The sequence below is a fragment of the Lissotriton helveticus genome, chromosome 1_1 (genome assembly GCF_964261635.1).
Source record: "Lissotriton helveticus chromosome 1_1, aLisHel1.1, whole genome shotgun sequence".
NCBI classification, from domain to species: Eukaryota; Metazoa; Chordata; class Amphibia; order Caudata; family Salamandridae; genus Lissotriton; species Lissotriton helveticus.
In genome coordinates, this window is record NC_136057.1 from 1080458079 (window position 1) to 1080483069 (window position 24991).

Consider the following 24991-nt stretch of genomic DNA (forward strand, 5'->3'; position numbering starts at 1 on the left):
ACGACCTGCTTCAAAGCGACCCCTAGACCTGCGGTTCTTTCGGAGGCATAGGGGTACCTCATCATTAGTTTTGCATTTTTGAGGGACCTAGAGCGGTGTGCCTCCAAACAGGCCCAAGCCTCATCTGGGTTCTAGCAGAAGTAGGTACGACCATCCAGCATTATTTTCAGTTTGGCAGGGAATATAAGAGTACTGGATTCATTCTTCGTGGAGCATCTGCTTAACTTCTAAGAAAGAGACTTGTTTGACATGCACTGCTGCCGTAAAATCTGGAAACACTGACCTGGCCATGTCCCACCCAGAAGGGGTCCACCTTCCGCGAATGCTGTAACAATCCATCTATGTCTTTGTAATGTGTTGATTTAGCAATTATAGGTCTAGGTGGACGTTCGGGGCCGGCAAATGGGCTGGCACTCGATGTGCTCTCTCTAGACCAAAAAAATAAAGGTGTGAGGGGGTTCAGAGCCACTACCAACTTTTGCCAGGGCTCATAGTAGGCCACCATGTCAATCCCCTCAGTTCCCTCTGGAAGGCCTATTAGTCGCACGTTGCTCCACCTACTGTGTCCTTCTGCATCCTCTGTCCGATATTCCAGTCATTGTACTTGTTCTATAAGAAGAGTGATTTGGGCTTTCATAGTGGCGGAATCATGGTCTTTCACCCTAGCGGACAATTTCTGGTGATCAGCATGAAGCAGGCCTAGCTCGACTGATATCTTCCCTATTTCCTGCTGAAGGGTGGACTTTGATTCTTTGATGGTCCCTAATATCTTGTCCACTGTGTACTGCAGGCTGACTGGAGAGGGCTCAGGTGGTATCTCCCAGTTAGAGTTTTCTTGCTGAGAGTCAGATGGACTTGAGCAAGGACCTTGCATTTTTGCCTTTGCCTTTTCCATGACTACCTCCAATTCCTCACACATCAAGATTTGCCCAGACTGAACACTAATTGACGACCCTGGCCTTAAGGCACAACTATAGTTGGGCAGCACAGCATACAAAGTAATGTGACAATTAGTTTAGTAATGTGTTGTTGTTTCAGTGAGTGAATGCACACAGCATTACTTGTAAGCAGCAAGCAACACATCCAACCATTAGGCAGCTGGAATTGTTCTCCGCATTTCGCTTGCAACGCCTGTAACTGTAAAACCTTACACCTTCCAATTTGGTATGCTTAGTCCAGAAATTAAACATGAGTGCTGTACTTTTGGGCTGTAATAAAGATGATGCCCTGAAATGCCACTGGTCGTCAAAGTACACATTTTCACATAAAGTTTTCGCCCTAAAGAGCCATGTTGCAAGGAAAGGGGGGGGGGTCGCTCGGCCCCCACGAATGTATGGCTGGGCCCGCCCCCCTCCTCCGGTACTATCGGTGAGGGGGCGTGCCCACCCCAAAGCAGGTCGCGCCGCGATGACGCAGCCCGGGGGCACCCCATCACCGATTGGTCCTGGCTCCCCCACCGTTGACCCGGAAGCGGGTAATGCTTCCGGGTCAAGGGGGAGGGGCCTCGGAGGTTAAAAGGCCTGGGGAGCGCGGGAGGTGGCCTCTTTGCACCACGCTCCCCAGGCCTTGCTCCACCCTGGTTCATTAAGGCTGCCGCGAAGTGTGTTTTAACATTTCAAATATTTGGAGGCACATTGTGTTGGGAGCCGATTGGTACAAGGGATCACTGTCTTTTCAGCAGGAATTTTGTCGTCTAACTTTCCTCTCATCGTAGGTCTGCATTCGCGGGTACAGCGGACCGGACTGCTGGGGCAACACACTGTGGACGTCAAGAACCGAGGACACGGGCAGGCCTGCATTTCACTGCTTCTGGCGGGCCGCCGGGCTAGAGTACGCTCGCCCAAGCACCCAGGGTAGCTGGTGTGTTGCGGTCACAATTGCGTGGTGCTTACGGCCAGCCTGTGAGCATCCAACTTTGGTGCAGGTACAAGGCACGCAGTGCCCATAAGTAACGTGTTGTGCAGTGTAGGTTGTGATCCACTGTGAAGATATGTCTGGTAGGCAAGGGGTTCCCGAATGGAGCTCATGGTTCAGACCATGATGCGCAGAATGTCAGTGATGGACAGGAAATTAGGGAAAGTGGACCTGTTGGGGAGGACCGTGGCGGAAATGGGCGAGAGACTGGAGGCTCAGGCTGGGTTATCAGGGAGACCCAAGCGTGTAATAGTGCCCCCTAAACCAAGGAGTGAATGAGATGCCTTACCTAAGCGTGTGCGGGCCAAGAGGACTTATGGTCGGCAGCCTAAGCCAAGGGGGGGAGAGGGGGGCCCCCTGGGACTGTCCCTGATTTGGTACCAACGGCACCTGAGGCTCCCGCACCAATCTTGCCATCCCCGATAGGTGTACCCAGGGACCTAGCCCCGCCGGTCGTCCCACCAGTATGCCCGGACGTACCCCCGGGGCCTTCCACGCCAGCACCCATCCCGGTCAGTGAACCCCCTGGGGCTGGTCAGGTACCCCCTGAATTAGCAGAGCAAATAGCGGATGTACTCCCATGGTTGGGGATTGGGGGGGTTTTACCCTCATCAACTGATCCCTCAGCGGAGGCGCAAAGACTGGTAGCTAGGATCATGTTGGCTAGGGGTGACAGTGGAGGGCCAAGTGCACCAATTTCTCCCCTTACAGGTTCTGCCAGCGATACGGGGAGAGACAAGACTTTAGAATCTACGCGTGTCACAGAGAGTGGTAAGGAGGTTGCTTTGCCGGTATTGGGCGAAGGTGCTATACCCTCCCGGGGGGAGAACCTGGAGCAACAGGTGTCACAAGCTGTGAAAGAATTGATTTGGGCAGACAAATATGTGAACATATTCTCATTGTTGATCGATAACAGGGAGGTGGAGTATGCTAGGTCACAAAAGGATTTCATGTTGCCTAGCGAATGGCGGTCTCAGTTGACTAAATTCAGGGTGGAGGAGACACTGATTAATTGGATCAGAGCCTTTTTGGTATTTACGGCTGTTACCGCTGAACGTTCATCCAACCTGCAGGCAGAGATGGCGTGTTACCAAAGCAGAATTGCAATGTTCAGCGAGAATCATGGGGGGGACGGATGGAAGGAATATGACATTTCTTTCAGGAAATCTAGGGAGTTTAACCGCTCGTTAGCCTGGGATAAGGTAGACTCCATTTCTTGGCATGGCCAGTTTTCAGGTGGGCAGTCCACGGGGGTTGCTACAAACTGGAACAAGGGATACTCGCCCAAGCCCCAACAGCCCTTTCGGCCAGCGCAAGGGGGGATGGTTTCAATAAGGCAGGAGGCAGTGGAAAGGGCGTGTGTTGGGACTTTAACAGGCGCACATGCACCAGGGCAGCGGGCACCTGCAAATTCAGACATGCATGCTACATATGTGGCCACTCATCCCACCCAGAGACAGCATGCCATTCAAAGGGTAGCGCTTCAGGCAACAGGGGGGGAAGAGAAAACAGGATTAGTGAGGGATGCCTACAAGTCGCACGCTCACCCATCAATGTCCTGGCTATGATCTCTTGGCTGAACAGGTACCCTGACCATGCATCCGCAAGGATGTTGCAAAAAGGTTTCAAACTTGGTTTTCGGATTCCAGCGAGGGGTTACACCGGGACACCAGAATGTAGGAATCAGTTGTCAGTTAGACACAATCCTGGGGTGGTGGCGTCCAAAATATTGAAGGAACTACGCCTAGGTAGGGTAGCGGGTCCTTTCACTGAGATCCCAGTACCTGACTTGGTTAGCTCACCCCTGGGGGTGGACCCGAAGAAAGAAAAGGGCGAATTCAGGCTCATACACAACCTCTCAGCGCCTAGGGGAACATCTTTGAATGATGCAATTGACGAGGGCAGCATCAAGTATGTGTCCTTTGACCAGACGGTAGAGATGTTGAGAGTGCTGGGTCCCGGGGCATTGATGGCAAAATCAGATATTGAATCAGCTTTCCGATTACTACCAGTACATCCATTGGACCAACACCTGCTGGGTTTTGCCTTTGAGGGCAAATACTATATGGATATGTGTATGCCCATGGGTTGCTCCGTGTCATGTGCCTACTTTGAGACATTCAGTTCTTTTCTGGAATGGGTGATGAGACAAGTAACAGGGCACCAACATGTGATGCATTACCTGGACGACTTCCTTTTGCTGGGGGCAGAGGGTTCTCAGGAGTGTGCGTGGGCATTGCAGGAATTTTGCGTGCTCATGCGGGCTTTTGGGGTCCCGCTGGCGCCGGGAAAAACGGTGGGTCCGTCTACATGTTTGGAATTCTTGGGCATCGAACTGGACTCTGTGGAAGGTTGTTTCAGGTTACCAAAGGAAAAGATTGTGAAATTCAGGACAGCCTTACAGCAATGCTTAGCGAAAAAAAAGGTCACATTGCAGCAGCTGCAACAGACTGTTGGTCAACTGAATTTTGCATTTAGAGTGATACCTATGGCACGTCCATTTTCCCGCTCAATTGCGCAGGCCATGAAGGACCTGGGAGATAAGCATCATCACACCAGGCTGACAGTTGAGGTGCGCCAGGACATGCGAATATGGATGGCATTCCTGGAGAATTTCAATGGCAGGGTGGTGTGGTGCGGCCCCCCACCACGTCGGCGGAATTAGGTCTATGGACCGATGCTGCTGGCAGTGTGGGGTTTGGCGCCATACTAGGCAACAAATGGGTGGCACAAAGGTGGCCGGAATGGTGGGAAGACAGCGGTCTGACAGCAAACATTGGTTTTCTCGAGCTCTTCCCCATATGGGTAGCACTAACTGTCTGGCCTGAACTGTTGTTAAACCAATCAATGATATTCTGGTCAGACAACATGACGGTAGTTGAATGCATCAACCAACTGGCAGCGCGGTGTAAGTTTATACTCCGCCTCATAAAGGAGATTGTGTTAAGATGCTTGAAGTTGAATGTGCAATTTAAGGCCAGCTATGTCCCAGGGGTCTTGAATAACGCAGCTGACGCCCTTTCTCGCTTTAAGATGCAGCTATTCAGGGAACACTTACCTGCGGCAGAAGCTTCACCAGCACACTTCCCAGCAGCACTTTGGCAGATTGGTGCCCCCAATTACAGAACCTTGTGGCAGCCAGTTTAGCACCCGGGACCAGGACAGCGTATGAAGGGGCGTTCATGTCTTATTGCAATTTTTTTTGACGAGCATGGGAAGTAAAGTGGGGCCAGGAAGTACATTTTAATTCATACATGAACGCACTGCATGGAGAGGGGCGCTCGGTGGCGACAGCTAGTAGACACAAAGCGGCCATCTCTTTCTTTGCACAGTTGAAAGGTGTCAGGGACCCCACAAACAGTTTTTTGATGCGCAAAGCATTAAAGGGGTGGCGACGCCTACAGGCAAGCCCCGCTGATTACAGACGGCCAATAGGTTTGGAACGGTTGTTCCGGGTGCTGGGTGCTTTACCTGACACATGTAGCTCCCCGGGGGAAGTACTCTTATTCAGAGCTGCATTTGTCTTGGCCTTCTATGGGGCATTGCGGGTAGGTGAATTAGTGGCCAACAACAAACTTGACAGGTTAGGTGGGCTGCAGTGGGAGGACCTTACGTTAAGGAGTGATTCTCTCTGGTTAACAATAAGGAAATCAAAAACTGATCAGGAGGCCAGGGGCAATAGCTTGGTACTACATCGGGCACCGAATAACCCGTCCTGCCCGGTGGCACAGGTGGAGGCATACCTCAGGCAGCGGGTGGCCGGGGCAATGGGGACATTGTTAATACACACGGATGGTACCCCATTGACCAGGTTTCAGTTCCAAAGAGTGTTGGCAATGGCAATCGCCAAGGCGGGTCTCGATCCCAAGGAATTTGGGACGCATTCTTTCCGTATAGGTGCGGCCACTGAGGCAACAGCGAGAGGTTTGCATGCCACCAGTGTACAGAGGATTGGGAGATGGTCTTCCAACGCTTATGAGCGCTATGTGCGGCTGCACATGTTGTATGTTCGGTCAAAGCAACCTGACACCTGCCTTGTTGTCTGTTTCCGTTCAGTTTCTGGGACCTGTGACGCAGGGCGGAAACTGTTACCTCAACGAATACGATCAACAGCAACATCAAGACGACAGGAAGAGGAAGCATGTAGTATGGGTTGTTGGTCACTCGTATGTAAGGCGCGCTAAGCCATTTTTCTTTACAGGTGATTGTGTACAAAGGGCAGAGAGCCGGGGTTGTCAGGTATCATTTCATGGTAGTGGGGGGCTCTGCCTAAATCAACTGAAGGGCTTCATTTCAGACTTACTTGACAGACGCACCCCGCCGCCCTCAATGGTCATCTTGCATCTTGGAGGGAATGACTTAGTGACACTGGGCAGAAGGGTTCTACTAGAAGAGATTATCGGGGCTGTGGGGTGGCTGGCGAGGGTCCTACCGGGTTGCATCATAGTGTGGTCTCAGTTAATACCTAGACTGCAGTGGAGAGGGGCGGAGTCAGTCAGGGCGTTGAATCACTCGGTAAAGAGAGTCCACAACACGATTGAGAGACTGTTCAGGACACCACACTTACAGAGTATCCCGCATGGGTGCATTTGGGGGATCACTTTTACTTACAGGATGGAGTACATCTGACTTGGGCAGGCAATCACTTATTCACAAGGAACATACTAGCATGGTTGGAGGGTTTCGTGAGGTAGGGATGACCTTTCAGGGAAGGAGGTTGGGGGGGCCAGATAGTCTGTCAACTATGCTGGCCTGTGGCGGTAAGGTCATGATCGGTGAGCAGCAATTTAAGGTCCTTAGGGGGCAGCACCATTCTCGAATGGGGTGGCCCAGGTGGAGGGGCCAATGGTCTCTCCTAGAACTTCAGGGGCAGGATATCCGCTTGGTCAGAAGGCTGCAGGGGAGGGAGTAACGCTTTCCTTGGGCTGATAGCCACCCCGCACATACACTAGGACGTCATAAAGTGGAGCGAGTGAAAGGGCCCTCCTCTTTTGGTTTAATGGAGTTCACGGAGCGTATGGGGTAACCAGGAGAGGTACGTACTCCCCCGGTAACCGGGCCCTGTTGCACATGCGCACTCATACGTGAGGGCGTAGCTGGTAATAAGGATCTGACACCGGTCAACGACCTTGCCGTAGGCTCAAAATTGTTAGGATGCAAAATTCATACGTAGGATGTTAGATTCGGTTAGGAACACGCTGAATTAGACATTTATTAAGGTTAGCCCTTCATACCAGTCTACGTTGATGTAATCTAATGTCAGAATTTTGCATATTAATGATTGTGTAAATAATGTTTAATTTCAATTTTTATTTTTCATATTTTAATAAATACGGCCGGGGATCCCTAGACCCCCCCGCCTTCCAAAGAAACTCTTTGCCAGACTGAATTAGTAAAATGTATTGTTGTGGTGGTTGTGTGGCAGGAGGGGGGTGGTCGGGAGTCCCAGACCATGATATGAGCCTGCAAACTGTGCAGTAGAAGCAGCAAGCGCCATTCGGCAGAAGCAGTGTGCGCTGTTCACGACTGCCGCTGTAAAACGCCACACGCTCTAGGCGCAGAGCGGTGCAATGCGTGTGGCTTCTAGAGACAGGCTAATAGAACTGAATTGAGCATGCACCTCACTATCCTGTATATCGTTTGGACTGTTATTGTTCACTACTGGTGCCATTGTACAAATTAAACATTTTGAGTTGCAGAAGCCACAAGTGCAGATGGCCATTAGGGAGCATGCGGATTCTTAGCGCTAGTTCACGAAGCGATGAAATTAACACTTATACAATTCATGTTGTGCAATCATAAGAGCAGCGAGCACTAGTAGCCGTTCGTGAATGCTGAGGTGCCTTACAGTTCCTAAAGCACATTTCAAAGCTTGGTAGTATCATTGAATGCTAGGTGGCAAGAAGTGCAAGCAGTGGTTACTGGAGACACTAATGACGTGGTGAATTTAGCAGAAGCAGCGAGCAGACTCAATCACACTACAGGCTCTTGCGAGATGTAGTGAATTTGGCACTATTAGGCGCATGTAAAGCGTGGGCAGCCAATAGCAGCAGCAGAAGCAGCCATTGGAGTGCACCTTTACAGTTCAGGGTGTGCGCTATAGCACGTAGCAATTAGTGAGCACCGAGGTTCCCTACAGTTCATGAGGCACCTTTTAAATCTCGCATGCAGCGACGCAGTATAGCGCTATAAGGCACCTCACTTGCACTCATATAATAAATCCTGGTATTTTTGCTGAATGCTGTGCGGCCAGTGAGCGCTATGTGGCAGGAGCAGCATGCGCCAGCAGTTGTTAGGGTGCATGCGGGCCCTTGAGGTTAACTACAGATGATCTTTGCAGCTGCCGCTGCGCATTTTCACACAGTAAAGCACCTCACTTGTATTTATTTACTAGTATCACCGAACAGTCACAGCACTGTACATTCAGGCGGCATTTGTCGCTCACATCGCCCAATCACCTCGGCCCAGCTGCCATCTTCTTACCCACGGAAGCAGAGTGATCTTCAGCGATTTAGAGTTGGTGCATGAGTGTTCAGCTCTTTCTGACTGCAGAGGAGCCCTCCATGGGCTCACACATGACTCTGGGTGGCAGATTTACAAGCCACTTGCACGCCGCAGTTGCGTCACTTTTGTGACGCAGCGGCGGCGCAAAGCCAGCGCCATGCTGCGGGGTATTTACAAAGTGACGCATCTACGTTGTAAAACCCTGCGCCACATGTAGGTGTTCCGGCGCGGGGGGGGGGGGGCGTTCCGGCGCAGGAACGCCTCCTAAAAGTGTCTGAGTGAAATCTACAAGATTTCACCGAGTCACTTTTAAGGCCATGCTGCATCAAAACCCTGCGCCTGCTTGAAGCAGGTGTAAGGATTGATGCAGCATTTTTAGTATTGAGCACCCCCAGCCTTGCTAGAGCTGCGTCTCGCTTGCGACACAACTCCAGCAATGCACCGCCTTTATGCCAGCAGATGCGTCACGCATCTGTCCATTTTTGCCCCATGGTGCGCCACTTTGTAAATGTGGCACATCCATGGTGACGCAGCCGTGATGCACAATAACTGGCTCATCCCTGCTGATATGCAGGGATGCGCCAGTTATTGTAAATCTGCCCCTTGGTTTCCATCTACAAGTCAAATTATGCCCAATGCAGGGAAGAATGCAGGATTATTTTTAAGACGAAGCGGAGTCAATGGGTTATGCGATTCCCATCTTGGCCACTCCCCAAATAAATCACAAATACTTTATATACATGACATGAATGTACACTTAATAGTTAAACTACAAAATAAACCTGCCTAGTAATGTAAGCTCTAGTGTTACATATGTTTCATCTAAATGTAGTTCTTAGCCATGCTTACACACGTTTATATAAGGATTTACTGTAAATTACGTATAGGGTGAAATTTATTTTAATTGGAGTTGAAATGTGCACACACATATTAAATGTGCACAATGAGTTAATGCTTTAAACTTGTCCTGACTAAGCTTCTATTTCACCATGCTGCATAAATATTGTTTTGCATTTTCTGCTAAAGTTACATTTTGCAGGAATTGACATGCATTAGCTGTTTCAGAATAGATACATTACTGTACTAGTGTTAGAAATGGGATTTCTGGTTGGCTAAGGCTTGCGCCAAAGCCAGGCAGAAACCACCACTCTAGTCAGGGCAAGGGAGATACACGTCAAAGATAACCACCGCTCATCCCCCTGGTAGCTTGGCACGAGCAGTCAGGCTTATCCCGGAGGCAATGTGTAAAGCATTTGCACACGCACAGAGCAACAACATCCCAGGGACACTAAAAAAGGAACTCCACACAAGATTATATAAAAATAGCCTTTGTATTCTCATAACACATTAGAATAGTAAACACATAACATACACTGTGCCCACTAGCACTGGGCAATATTTACAAGGGAATTATTTACACCTGACAGGGCCACATGGACCACTGTCAGAACCATCAGAAAGTGAACTTGGTAAAAGTAAAATCAGATCATAAACGTACAACCAGTAACCACTGGTAATCACTGTACTCCACCTCAATCTGTAACATAAACTACATTATGCACAGTCACATAAGGCGCGAATTACATTCTGCGCCAACCTCACCAGTATAAACACCTTATGCCATCTCCTCACTAGTCTAAACACATTAGACCCTACCTCCTAAGTATAACTCACATTATGGGCAAACCTCACGCAGTGAAACATAATCTCACTAGCATAACCACATAAAATGCAAAGCAACCTCATAATCAAACAATATTTAGAGGTATCAAACAGGGTGCGTAAAACATACTATACACAATACATTTCCTAGCACCAAAAGCATAGTTAGCACACAAATCATATTAAGGCCTGGCACCCTATAAATGTAAAAATCCCCCTTGGCCAACTGGCCATCTCAGAAAGGGGGCTCAAATGCCCTATGTCCACAAAGTCAGGGCTGCTGCCTAGGCAGCGAAGGTCAAGGGTGCGCCACTGCGCAAAACCTAAACGTTGCAGCTGCCCACTAATTGCTTGGCAGCTGAGAACAATAAAATGAAGGCCTAAACGATGCAGCTGGCTTTAAGTGCTGCGCAGCTGCGGAAGGCCTGACACCTCTGTGCCACTTCCGTCCCTCTCAGAGGCTCTCACACGAATTGTGCCTAAACGGTGCAGCTGCCCACTACTTGCTGGGCAGCTGTAAAAGGTAAACTGCGGCATGGGCTCTCAGTAGCCCTTTAAACAAATTGCGCCAAACGTTGGAGCCATCTAGGCTCTGACAATACATCGGTCATTACAGGGGCAACCACGGGCCCCTCTGACCCGGGAAACAAATATGCCCAGGAAGTTGCAGCAGCCTGCAACTGCGGCGCCGCTGTGAAGTAATTAAAAATAACGGGCACCACCTTACCTGGGGACCCTCACTGGGGCCCTTTAAACCAAACTTGGCCGGGTTAGAGCCACACGGTCTCTTTGAAAGGAGACTGCCCCCTAGGGATAGAGCGGCCCTCTGCCATTCCGGGCCGCTCGTGGAATGAGGCTGCCATGCCCCCTGCCCAGCCCTCACTTACCGGGCTCCGGCGCAGGGGGACGACTTCTTATGCTGGTACTCGGCTGCCAGCGGGGCTCCCTCTGATCACGGGAGCCCTGCTCACCACGCTGCCTACATCGTCTGGCACAATGCTTCCTCCAAGGAGCCAGCGAGGCTCCAGGCTGCCGCCTCCTCACTCCTCTTCATATGCGGTGGGGGCAGGCACCGGCAATGTGCCTCGGGTCCCCTCCACCGCCGGCACCATACCTGCGGGGCTTTTCCAGCTCACGGGAGCCCCGCGGCCCTTTCCGGATGCACTTCACTTCCTGCTTCCGTCCGCTGGCCTCGCCCACAACCAGGCGGGCTGCGGTTCACGGCGGTTGGGATTCAGTCACCGAGGGGTAGGCTCCCTCTAGGATTTTAAATGTGCAGCGGGGTGGCACCCGCTTAATCCAAAAATAGAAGTAAGCGGCTGAGTTATACCAAAGACCTGGGGCAAGGAATAAAGCATAAAGTTCCCCTAGGTCCTTAAATAGGGACATAAAGCAAAAATGGTTTCCAGGGCATAGCTGGACTCAGGGAGGCAGCCCTCCTGGCAAGTCCTCCTGGGCCCCAGCAGCAGCACGCCCTGCAGCAATCAGGATCCCAAAAGTAGAACAGAAACATGGGGGCACAGCCCATCTTTTATACACCTAATCCTTTGTCTAAAAGGTGCAGCCAATGGGAGAACCAGCTACAACTGGTTCAGGGGAACTCCTGAGCACTTTGTTTTGCTCAGCCCCTCTCTCCCTTTCACAGGACAGGCTAGGGACATCAGACGCACTACAGAGGGTGGAGCCAGCATTGTGGAGGGAAGGCACAGCCCTATTCAGGTCCCAGGTGCAACTCCTCCCTCCTATCTACATGCAGATTTCCCTATTCACCACCGGGCAGACCCATCCTGCCTCCTGGAGCCAAGCACACCAGCCAGCCCTTGTCAATCACAAGCCAGACATACAATTCACATCAGGAAGGCAGACACTGCACACAGAAATGCCAACTTCTAAAAGTGGCACTTCACCACTAGCCACACTCAATCTGCGCACACTATTGCCAGCATTTATTCTCACGAGTCCGAACACACCAAACTCGCCCCTGCACTCCTCTCACATCAGGAACTCCCAGGGACACACATATCCCCAATGCATTCCTATGGGAGGGCAGGCCAGTCTCACCATACATACACAGAGAGCGCACGCACTTAACACTGGGCCACAGTGAAAAAGTGCGCAGAGGCCTAAAATCACCAGGTTACAGAAACAGGCTAGGAGAACGCAAAAAGTTTCGGGGTGAACCTGCCAAAAGGGCTAAGTCCAACAGCTAGTGATAGAGGATAGAGCCTGAGAAGAAAGACCTTGATGAAAGAACATGAGGATCCAGAGCTTCCATTGGAAAGCCTATTCAGCAATGTTGAGATCTAACCTGTGCATGAGAAGAGGTTTTCGTCTCTAGTGTGAGAATTTTCTCTGAAGTAGTCTGCAACATGAGAAATGGATGAGAACAATGAACCCCTGATGATGCGTACAAAGAGTTGTTAACCAGAGGACTCCTTTGTATTCTTAGAGTTCACACCGTTGGTTATCAGATTCTATTTTACATCCCTTCAGAGACTTTTCCCTGAATTCTTAAAATACTTCCTATGGGCTTTGAAAGGTTCAGTCATCTATGCTTACTTTTGATTCTTTCCTAACTGTGGCTTAGGCTAAGCTTATTCTCGGACCCATAAAAGATTCTTAACTGAGCTTCTGAAATGCTTCCTTCATAATTTTCTATGCCTTGCTCTAATTCCCTCCATGCAAATTCTCTGATTTTGGAGATGTTTTAGGGTACAGAACCATCCTCTTAGCTTGGACTCTGATTTAGGAGATTCAGATTACTCAATGTATAGACAAGAGAACTTTAAACTTTTCTCTGATCATCAAATCCTTGTATTGCTCTTTTGTTTTGCTGTAACTGAACTGCTGGTCTGCCTAATATTGGTCCGCCTTAATTTCTTTCTTAAGTTGGGCTTACCTGTTGGTATTCTGTATCCTTATCGTGTGGTGTAAGAGTTGTGTACCTGAACTTTATTATTAATCTGTAATGAACCTTCGTAGCTATAGTCACTGATTCCTTGTACTTATTGTGTGGCCAAATTGGTTACTCTCTTAACTGGTATTGATTTTTACTACACTGTACACACACAGTTCTTTTCCCTGCTATGTATTACTGTCACGCTTAACACCATTGTTGCTTCCTCCTATATTTGTCATACATTTCAGCTCCAAATGTTCAACTAGCAGGAATACTTTTTAATTAGTGCTTGCTTGTTTTATGAAAGTTTAATGGATTTGTACGTTGGTGCCAGTAGCATTTTACTTTCCAATTAATTAAAGACATGTATTTTAATTTTTTGAAATTCTGACCCCTTTACACTTTTTTATTCTCTAACATTCTTAGCTGACTACGTCTTGAAAGCTCAAAGTTACGTAACTGCCATAATGCAGAAAAACTGAATCATAGAAATAAGGTCTGTTGCAGCATTACAGTATTAATCATTAATATTATATAAATTAATCTGCGGAGCGAAAAAATATTCATAAAAAAGCAAAACAGCGGTCTCAGTCTCAATGTAAGCTAAACATACTTAAAAAAAAAAAAAGTACAACAGGGCTACTTCATAACGCCAACCTGGGATAACTGTGCCATTGGGTATTGCATGGCCCTCACCCACATGGTGTGGCATGCTTCATCATTGGGCTTTCTCATACTTGAACTCGTCGTTCAATTGGGCTGCAACCAACACTGGTGGGAGAGAGTTTTTTTCCCTTTTGTGTGGGAGACATCTCCTGATGCCAGAGGAGAAAATGCTAAAACAGTCTTCAGTAATTCAACTAAATGATTCATTACTGGTTACAAGGACTGGATTAAAATCAAAGACAACCAACGGGTTATCATCAGCGATGGATAAGAGTTATTAGTACCAACCATCTGAAAAAGGTCAACATGTTTCAGACATTTAAAGAAGGATACCATACCTTTCTTCAGGATCTATACTAATCTCTACCCTAAAGGGTAAATCGTCTATGTATAAAAGTCTACTAAACACAAATAGTTAGGTTTTCATGCCAACTGTCATAGCAACGGGGGCAATGGCATAGCTCGACCCACTGCTGCCTGGGGCCGGCCCTGAGTTTGCTGCCCAGTGCAGGTAAAAACGGTGGCAGTCGACAGACGACTTGTGGGGGGGGGCTGGCATCAGGACGACAGATGAATTATTCTCTGGGGTGGTAGTCGACAGACGACTTGCTTCCCTCCGCCACCCCCAGAAAGAGTGTTGCCAATGGTAGACTGCCCCCCCTTGGCTCCTACCCTCCCCCCCTCAACCCCCACCCCTCCCCACCCCCAGCCACGCCACTGAATGGAGGCACTTACTACCAGGGAATTTCTGGTCTTCTTTTCTGTAACAGACCAATGAAAAAGAAACCCGACAACTCCCAGTGTTAGGTTGCAATACATAAAAATAATTTAAAACTAGTGCAACAAAGCACATAGTGATGACTTTACACTCTATATATATGCTGGGTCTAAAATTGTGATGCATGACATTCCGTTTACGAACAATTAGAAATTCAGATATGTTAATTTAGATCTTACCACTAGGTTAGATTAAAATCTCGAAACCCCAGGAAGAGGAGGGAGTGACGAAGAACCCCCCCCCCCGTAGTCACATTCTTGGAGAGAGAACATGGAATTTATACATAGGTATCTGTAACTTAACTGGTTAATTATTTTATTAGAACAGTTCATTGCACATTAGTGATCATGTTTTAGGTGGGTGCATGAATTGTTAAGGTTTACACTGAACACACATTTCACAGAAAATAGTATTCTATCATGGGTGGTGATACAAAAACCCCTAAGTTGATTCATATGAAGGAGTTGATCCAACCTTTTACCGCACACATGAACTGTAGTCCATACAAAGCAGTGATAGCGGTGACTATAGCTGAGTAGAACCAGAGCCAGCAGGGTCACATGCTACCACAGGACAACAGAGCCGGACCCTGCCACAGCAGGGCGTCCCCTCACTGAAGGAGGGTGGACAGCCAGTCTCTCTTTTACAGAGTCCCGTAAGGCCACTGTTCGCCTAGCCGCATCCAGGGACATTCATAAATATGTACGGGTGCAGTCATTTATGTCGTCATGCCTCATGAAGGGAGGCACTGGTTGCCATTCAGTGTAATTTGCACTGGTAGGCAGAGTAAGGTGATTGCTCTGGAGAGCAGTGTGAGGTACTGATCGTCAGCGTCAGGTGGTGACTTTCATCGACAATGCAAGTCATCCATTAGGCAGTTGAACACACTTCCTCTGGATGGCATTCAGTTACTGGCTCGGAAGGGCTATATCAGGCACTGTTTTTCAAGGTCACTTGCTATGGACGGCAATATGGGCAGTGGAGCGTACTCACATGGGAGAGCAAAATGAAGCCTGTGCCTTGCAGAGTTTGCGTGTGGCCATCTGGTATGTCTTTATCACAAGCCAATGCAAACCCTCCCAAGCCACATATGAGTGCACATTGAACATCAGGAAATGCTAGGTGATCCACTTATTGAAGATGTCGCCCCATGATGGCTTGCACATGGGTGGCCCTTGAGGTGAAGTAGTAGCATACAAGACCAGCATGTTCATAGTAAACAATAAGCAGCACATCATGCTGCATATACCAAAGGAAACTTCCACGCTGGTATGTTTGAATGCAGCAGGTATCATAGGTGAGAGGAAACACATCAATGAAATGGGCAACAGTCGCCATTTCAATGTTAGCACACAGTTTCTACTCAAATGCTAAACTCAAGATAATGTACTCAAAATGTAGGGAAAGCCAAAGCTCTCTCTTCGTAGTTCTTCTTAAATCTTTTTCTTGTGATTAGATCAGGCAGCAAGTGTCCAATCAAACCAGATCAAAAAAGGAAATCGTGGACAAAACCTGCATGACTTCCCTTCCAACAGGATTATTCTAACCTCCTTCCTTTCTGAAGAGATCAGTCTTCACAACAGTTGGACCAAAACCCTTCATTTTCATAATAACAAGATTGCTCACCTGATCATGAAGGGAGCTAAAAAAAAAAAAAAAAAAAAAAAGAAGAAGACGGCATGTAGACACTGGAAGGATGTCAAGATTAAACAGAAGCAGAACCAACTGTGATGTGGCTAAAGTCTGAAACACAAACTGTTCACAACGTTATTTGAAAACAGAATCAAGAAAGAATCCTGTGGCATGCAACCTTTTGTTCATTTTATATGTATATCTATGACTTCTCTTGTTGAGTTAGTAAATGAAGGCTTTAAAGGTCACAATTCTTTTGAAATGTAGAACCTGTTGACTTTGCCAGTTTTTTTAGATTGCTGCTGTGCAAGCTTCCCCTCACTACGCTCATCTTTGAATGAGTTTATTTTTGCCTTAATACAATCCACTTAAAGACGGTCGTCTTCAATGCACACACTGGTGGCAATCTTTGAATAGATTTATTATACTTTAAGAATATTCATTCAAAGAGGATTGCTGCTGAGGCAAGCACATGTGCAGCCCATATTTGGATGAACTTTTTAATGCTTTTAAAAAATGAAATCAAAGACAGCCCCACGAATGCAAGTGCATCTGTGGTGGTCCGCTTTGAATGAATGTTTTAGAGCATGAGAAAATACATTCAGAGCAGTCACCGTGAATGTGCAGGCATATAAAGAAATTTTGGAAGGGTTAAAAAAAAACATTTAAGAAGTGGCCTAATAGCTAGTACTGCCAACTTTGAAACTGGGGAACCAGGTTAGAACCCTGGCTTAAAATAAATATCTTAGGATTCTGGTCATTTCACTAGGCCTACCCAATCCTCAAAAACCTATGGTTCACCTGGATAGAAGAAACAAAATAATAAAGAGGAAAAGCATTGAATTTGGAGCTGGGAAGTAAGATAGACAAAAAAAGTCATCCAGTGATAGGTTAGAGACTGACTCAAAGCACATCTTAAATGTTGTTCACAATAGGTATTCTAAAAGAGGCAAGACTGAAAATGGGTGTTTTTCCCAACTTCAACAAAATAATTCTTGCAAAAGCAATTGAACAAACTACAAACATGTTTTGGTGCGTAGGTGCGACATCTCATGAATTTCCAGGAGTAAATAACTTATATCACGGAAAATAATAATATTTGTGAATCGTGCTAGCCGTATGAAAGCCAGCAATAACTTCATTAAGCAATAATCAAGGATCAATCAATAATCAAAGAACTTGCAAAGGATACTGTAAGTGCTCCAACACAAAGAGGAAATCCCACTGATCGAATTATGTGGGTTAAATTGTTCGACCACCGTCATAGAAGAATAGTCCCATATTTTAATATCCTCACCAGCAGTGACAAATCTGATGCATCCCTGCATGACTCGACCTAGCACGGAAAATATATAGAAACATAATAAAAAAACAATGTATTTGATGGTTACCAAATTAATCAACAGTAAAGGCAATTTAAAAGATATATTACATGAGATGTATTTTATGCAAATGATTTGCAAATGTATGCAAAGAATATTTTTGTGGTAGCTGGAGTTTAATGGTATGGTTATTTTTATTAGTGCATATATTTTTCTTCTAACACCTGTAACAAACAAGCATAGAACATTTAACTATGATCAACTTATCTCAAGGATATAAACTTTTTCCGTTACTTCATTGCACTCTTTATAAAATGTTCGGGGGCTCCTCGGAGCAATTGCGGGCGGTGGAAGAGGATGAGGGCCGATAACGAGGGGCTCTGTACTGCCTGGCTCTCTTTCTCCTGAGTTCGGAGCAACATCGGCACAGGCTGCTCCTAGAGAGGACGAAGAAGCGGTTGGCTCAGACGACTCGAGAGAGACCTTTTTACCAGAAGTAATTTGGATGGGCAGACCAGGGGTGGAACAAATACGGTCGGTAAGGGTAAAGAATTGCCCTTAAGGATACAAGAAGTACAACTAGGAAGCAAGGCAAGGGGCACAAGTCGGCTAAAAAACTACAGGTCCCAGGGTGCACCACAGGGTTGGCTCAGAGTGCAGGCAGATGCGTGACTGGGGGTCAGGAGCATGAATTAGAGATAAGTGAGGCTAAGGGTGCTGTTACAAAGGGGGAAGGTAAAAGTAAAGGTACAAAGCAAAGTGGAGCTAGAAATAAATATCCAAAGATTTCTGGTGGCATAACACCATCTTTGCGTTCCTTTTTCAAAGTTTTTCCCCAGGTGTTAGATATCTCACAAGGTATGGCAGCCTCTAAGGCAGCGGCCTCGCAGGCAGACTTGTCTGCCCCTGTCTCTGTGTCTGCTTCTAGCCCGGCTTGAAAGCCAGTAGCGTTATCGGTTCCCTTAGCGGTTTCGGTTCCCACAGTTATTTCCTTACCTGCTGTACTTCCTAATGTACCAACGGGCTCACCTGCGTCCTCTGAGCCTAGTATTGTGGGAGAGGCACTCACCTCACAAGAAGGGCAGGTAGGTGAAGGGGGGCAAGTGGCACAACCATTAGAAAAGGAGGCAATGGGCGATGGTGGAGGAGGTAGTCACGATGACCTGGGAGTAGGTAATACACTTGAGGCTCTGGTCAAATCAATAACTGCAATGAGGGAGGAGATTAGATGTGATTTTGTGGTCTCTAAAGCCAAATAAAACGATATTAGAGCATCCTGTGAGGTGCTCGACCAAAAGGTGGACGACTTGTGTGAAAGGACGGAGTTATTGGAAAGTTCTGTGGGCCTGTTGACATCTAATCTAGAAACTGCCAGAACTAAAATTCAAACATTGCAAAGAGACGGGGAGAGTATGTGGGAGCTGATTGAAGTATTGGAAAACTATTCCAGACGGAACAACATCTTAAAAGCTTATAACTAAGCTATTAAAGGACACCCTTAATCTCGAGGAAACGGTCGAGGAGTTAGACAAAGATATCCAGCGAATACACCGGGATCCTTTACGTCTGAATCCAGCAAGAAACAAACCTAGAAAGGTTTTATTAAATTTGATGACATACTCCCTTAAAGATAAGATCTTGAACCTCGCATTGAAAGCCAGATCACTACAAGGACCGGACTTCTCTTTTGAGGTACGGTCAGATCTATCCAAAACCACTCTGGATAGACAGTGGGAGCTTGGACAGCGCATGGACAAGTTTAGGTCATTAGGCGCCACGGTCCAGATGAGGTTTCCGGCCTTCTTGCGCATTATGTATAATAACAAAATGCATAATATTCGTTCTCCACTGGACGCTGATGAGTTATTAGAGACCATCAGAGACCATGCCCTGGCCGGAAGTTAAATTAGGTCCCCATGGGGTTCGCTCTATTTTTTTTTTTCTTCAAACCCTAGATGGTATACTATAGTTATTCCTACGTATAAGATGTTTAATTTCTTCAAACGAAAACTACTAAGCCTAAAAGGTTAAAGGTATGTAAGGATTAAGATAAAAAAAAAAAAGAGGACATAAATAATAAATAAATAAATGGGAAAAAAAATTCACTAAGGTGTAGCAGAGACTTAAAATTACAACAAAAAATAAATAAGTGATTGAGGGGAAAAAACAGTAGAGTTTAATGTACTACATCTTAAGGGTATCCCCTGGGATACTAACAAAGTTTCCCCTTTGCGTCCACTTCGGCAGATAGTTGTAGTCTGGTTGTGGAGTACAGCAGCAGTGTGGGGTGGAGGGCGGAGGGCTGTTGGAGGGCGTAAATCTGGCTAGACATCAGGCCAGAGTAAGTAGGGGTGGATTTTCCAGGGGGGGGGGAGGGTTAGGGGAGGGTGGGTAAAAATAGTAAAAATTCCTCATAAGTATGCCTTTTTTTGTTTCTCAGCACGTCTTTTCTTGATACTCGTCCAACACCAGAACCTTAAAATGGTAGGGTTAGGATCTCACCTAGGTGCGGCATCATGAGTCATGACCTCTGTCCAATATATGTCCTGGAATGTCAATGGTCTGCGCTTGCGAAGTAGGCGGGATCGTATCCTACAATATTTGAGAGACTCTCCCGCGCAGATCATTGTCATCCAGGAGTCGCATCTTCTCAAAGCAGAGGCCACAGCAATACTTAAAAAACAGAGATGGATCGATAAATTCTGCTGTACAGATCATAATGCTAATATCAGGGGGGTACTATTTATTTTCAAAAAATCTGCAAAAGTCCAAATTTTGGAACACAAAGAAGACCACACAGGGAGATGGTTGATACTGAGAGTCTCGTTGGCTGGTCGGATTTGTACCTTGGTGGGCTACTATGGCCCTAACTCAGATGATTCATCACATCTGGATACTATTAGGAATCATCTGGTAGCATCTCAGGATCCGGTGATCTGGATGGGAGATTTTAATATCACGCTTAATCCCAGTCTAGATAAATCGGTAAACTCTAGAGCCTGTAGTTCGCCAAAGTCTAGGCAAACCCTCATTGCGATTATGACCCAGCTTGGGTTGGCAGATTTATGGAGGGAAAGAGTAGGTAATAAAATGGAGGTTTCCTTCCGGAATAGTCGATTTAAGCATAAATCTAGAATCGACTATGCTCTTTTTAGCTATTGCTTGAAGGACACTCTGACAGCGACAGATTATCTCCCCTCTCATCTGTCGGACCATTCAGCTCTTGTAGTTACCCTAAGATCCGACAGCAAGATTAAATATCCATCTTGGTCGTTTGACCGGACAATCTTACTGGAGGAGGAAGAAGTTAACTTTCTGGTAGCAGAGACGATCTTATTTTTGGAATTAAATCTTGAATCCTCTGTCCTAGCTGTGGCCTGGGAGACATTCAAGGCCTTTTTAAGAGGTCGTATCACTAGTAGAGCCTCCTATCGACGGAAAAATATAGGGAAATGACAGCCAGCTTGGAGCAGGAAATGAAATTAATAGAGCTAAAATGTGGCACGTCCCTAGGATCTCTAGAGGAGCAGACGAAACTGGCTGAGTTAAAATTACAATTGGAAAACATCCTGCAAGAGAGGGTGAGCAAAAGGTGGGAGGCGAGTAAGATCTCCCAGTTTGAATTTGGGGAGGCTGCAGGTAAGGTATTGGCATGGAAAATAAAGTTCGACCAAGCTCTTAAATATATTAGAGAAATTAAGGTAGACGGGGAGGCTACATTAAGATCCTCAAATTTAGAGATCGGCAATGACTTTTTTTTAATTCTTTGAGGCGATCTATAGGTAAGATTTTCCCAATGATCAGGTGGCAAGGGACAGATGGTTGGAGGGGATCACGCTTCCAACCCTCTCAACAGTACAGAGTAACAGCCTAGAGATGGAAATAACGGAGGCTGAGGTGAGGAAAGCAATAGGGCAAATAAAAAAAGGAAAAGCGTCAGGTCCAGACGGTCTTCCTGGAGAGATATATAAAGCATTAGGGGATACTATTGTCCCAGTGCTGACGGCCCTTTTCAATGGTATTCTGAGAGAAGGGGATCCACCGCCAAAATCATGGGGTGAGGCCACGATTGTTCTCATCCCCAAACCAGGGAAAGATCCTTTGGAATGTGGGTCCTATCGACCGATATCGTTGCTGAATAGTGACTATAAAATCTTCACTACTATCATGTCGGCAAGATTGGGCAGTGTAATCGGCACCATGGTTCACCAAGACCAGAAAGGCTTTATTAAAGGGCGACAACTATCAGATCTAACGCACGACTTGGTAGGGGCAATAGATATCGCCTCTGCCTTTTCCCTTCCACTAGCCACCCTCACTTTAGACTCAACAAAGGCCTTTGATAGGGTCAATTGTCCCTACCTGAATGAGGTATTAAAAAAGTTTAACTTTGGGGAAGGCTTTTGTAGAACCGTTGCCCTACTCTATGGGGCTCCTTCGTCTAGGCTGTTAATTAATGGGGTCTTGACAGAAGCCTTTAAGATCACTAGAGGTACGAGGCAGGGCTGCCCGCTTTCCCCCCTCCTTTTTAATTTGTATATCGAGCCGTTTGCCCAGGTTCTGCGTGCGGAGGTTAATATTCCATCTTTCAAATTTAAGGAGTGGGAAAGGCGGGTAGCACTTTATGCTGATGACATTTTGGTTCTTACCTCGGACCCGGTACTGTCATTTCCCGCTGTCATCCAGAGGGCAGAGGAGTTTGGGCGTATCTCGGGGTACAACATCAATTCAAGTAAAACTGAAATTATGGCATGGAATATACCCGATTTACGGGTGGGTGTAAATATCTCCACTTCTATGCGTTACCTCGGGATAAATCACTCAAGATGTGGGCAGCATCGGACAAACCAACCTGGATCGTACATTTACAGAATGTAAAGGCCTATTGAAATCTTGGACTCACCTGCCACTTTCCATACTGGGTAGGGTGAATCTGATAAAAATGTGCATTCTCCCCAAGTTTACGTTTATTTTTGATGCCATCCCCTTGGCGTTTGACGCCAAAATGATAGACAAGTGCCAGCGAGAAATTAACTCCTTCATCTGGAATTACAAATCCACCAGACTCGCTTGGAAGAAGTTGAGGAGGAGAGAAAAGGCAGGTCTTGCCTACCTGATTTACTATACTATGCATGGGCTTTTCAGCTGTCACATTCTAGGATGCTTTTAAAAACATCATCTAACCTTCCTAGTGGGTCGATCTATAGAGCCATGTTAACCGGGGCAAATCTACCAGCTGATGGGTTTTTGTTTAAGTTTGGGAGCCAGAAATTTTTCAAAAAAATTCAGCTTAAAATTTTACAGTCATGGGCTAATGCTTGGTTAGCCATCAGACAAAAACTAGGGTTGTCCTATTATTCTAATTTTGCCCCAATATGGGACTCCCCGGGTCTACCACTATGTTTAAGGGACAGCCTGTCTTCTTCATTGGAGGAGGCCGGGATTATAAGATGGGGTGAGCTTTTGGTGGAAGGATCGGTAATAGCCTGGGATGAGTTACGTGATTATATTGGCCCAGGGCTCCCCAGATTTAAGTTCATCCAATTGGACAGCTGGGCGAGGGCTCAGTGCCGTAAAGGTGCACAACTTGGAAAGGCCAGTAACCTGGAGCAGCTGCTAGTGGAACGATCTAGGGGAGAAAAGGAGGTTGCCTTATGGTATTGGCAGCTGTTGGAAGAAATTGATGGGGAGTTTGCCCTCCCAGATGAGCTGTGGGGGGAGGTGATTGGCTTTCAGTGCGACGAGATATGGTTAAAATCTTTTGCCCTCCTCTAAAAAATTGTGAAACCAACATGGTTAAGACGAAACCATCTGTTCACAGTTCATCGGGCATACATCACACCACTGAGACTTTCCAAGTTTCTTCCAGACAAGAAATGTAATAAATGCAACCTTATGGAAGCATCGGACATTCATATGTTCATGGAGTGCCCTGACATCGGCCGGTTCTGGGAGGAAGTGAAGTCTACTTTAAACTCCATCTTATATACATCACTGTCAATTACTCTGCCCCTTATTATCTTTGGCTTGGAGGACAGTATCACCGGCAATGCTAGGTCCTTTTTGTTCTATGCCATTTTATTGGCCAGAAGGCAAATTTGTATACATTGGGTAGAAAAAACTGCCCCATCACACTCTGGTTGGCTTACGTCCCTATACGAAACATCAAAGGTGGACTTGACTAGATCATGCAGTAAGCGTAACTTGGCTTTTTGGGATCTGTTGACCCAGTGGAGATAGTATTCCGGGTTTTTTTTCTTTTCCCCGCGGGTCCTAAGATTATGCCATCAACACTCCTTGGACCGGGTCTGCCTCGTTACGATATTGGTCCTGCAGGTTGAAACATACCTAGATGAAGTCAGCGTAAGCTCCCAAAGCTCCTCTCCCCCCTGGGACCTCGCTGCCACCATTATACCATACTCATGTTCTGGCGCTGAAGACGGGTAAAATTATTTTTGCTCCTGCTCTTAGTGAAGGATGCACAAGGTGGTTGGTATCTCCCAAATTGAGGGCAAAGCAAATGAGGACGAAAAAAAAAATAAAATAAATAAATGTTCGGAACATATAGCGCACATTTTAATTTACTTTCAGTAAAACTTCCATTTTCAAATAATATCAGGAGTACACGCACAAGTGTGTCTTCCTGTATATGCTACAAATGCAATCAGCTCTGTCAGACGCAAATTATATTCAGGGACGTGTTTACGTTAGAAAGTTTTACTCTATGGCTTATCGATTTGGGGGGAAACAGGAGTACAGATTGCACCAGGAACAACACAGAATGCTACGATGTTCAAGTAACTGGAACAGAAAGACGTCTCACATCTATAAATAGCAAAAACGTAAAAACTTCAACATTTGCATATCGAAAGCAAAATAGTTTCAATCATTCCTATTATCTGAAAGATAAATATCTCCGAAACAAAATGTCCCCCTGGTGGAATTATCATAGGATTTAGGGGTCAGATAATGTTGTTTTGAAAGTGCACAGGTTGGTTTATGGTAAACAATAACGAGAGTATAAAATGTTTTTCTCCCACACTTATTTGTAAATGAAGTCCAGCGATACAAGCTGAAGGTTTTGCCCAAAGACTTCCTCTGCACATGAAATGTTGAGTGGGACTATTAAGAAAACAGAAGACACTTGAAGGTAAAAGTGCCAACTGTATGGTGTCGTGGGCAGGAGCTCCTAGGATCTTCCTTCAGTCAGTTTACTCTTTCGAGATTTTTTAGGTGTAAGCACAGGCCTAAACAATAATGCCAAAGTAGTAAGAAGGGCTCAAAAATCTGGATTGCGTGGGTGTGTGGCTACCGCCAGAGAAAGATGGCCGCCTAGCCTGTGTGCTCCGCCACGCTGGTCCACAAATCGGTTTTCCCTACCGCAGGCGAGGCCTCTGAGTTTGTGTGGATACTCAGAGCACTCAAGGTGGCCGCGCTACACAGGGTCACCTGAAGGAACCTACCTGACCCCAAAATGGCCACCACTGGGACACCACATTAACTAGTGGATTCCCAATGTTCAAATCAGATCCGCTGCAACCCCCATTCTGCACAACTGAGCTCCTTAACACCATATGCATGGTAGGTGACATTCTTTACAAGCTGCTACGCTCA

At 46.6% G+C, this 24991-nt stretch overlaps 1 protein-coding gene across 1 annotated transcript in view; it reads right to left on the reverse strand.

The window, feature by feature from the left end:
- The window catches only part of LOC144821249 (protein NEDD1-like), a 478128-nt gene that overhangs the window by 418515 nt on the left and 34622 nt on the right, over positions 1-24991 (reverse strand). Inside the window, exon 2 of the mRNA XM_078678026.1 lies at positions 17248-17391. Within this exon, the coding sequence (XP_078534152.1) occupies positions 17248-17383 (136 nt within the window). The 5' untranslated portion in view covers positions 17384-17391. The remainder of the gene's footprint in view (positions 1-17247; positions 17392-24991) is intronic.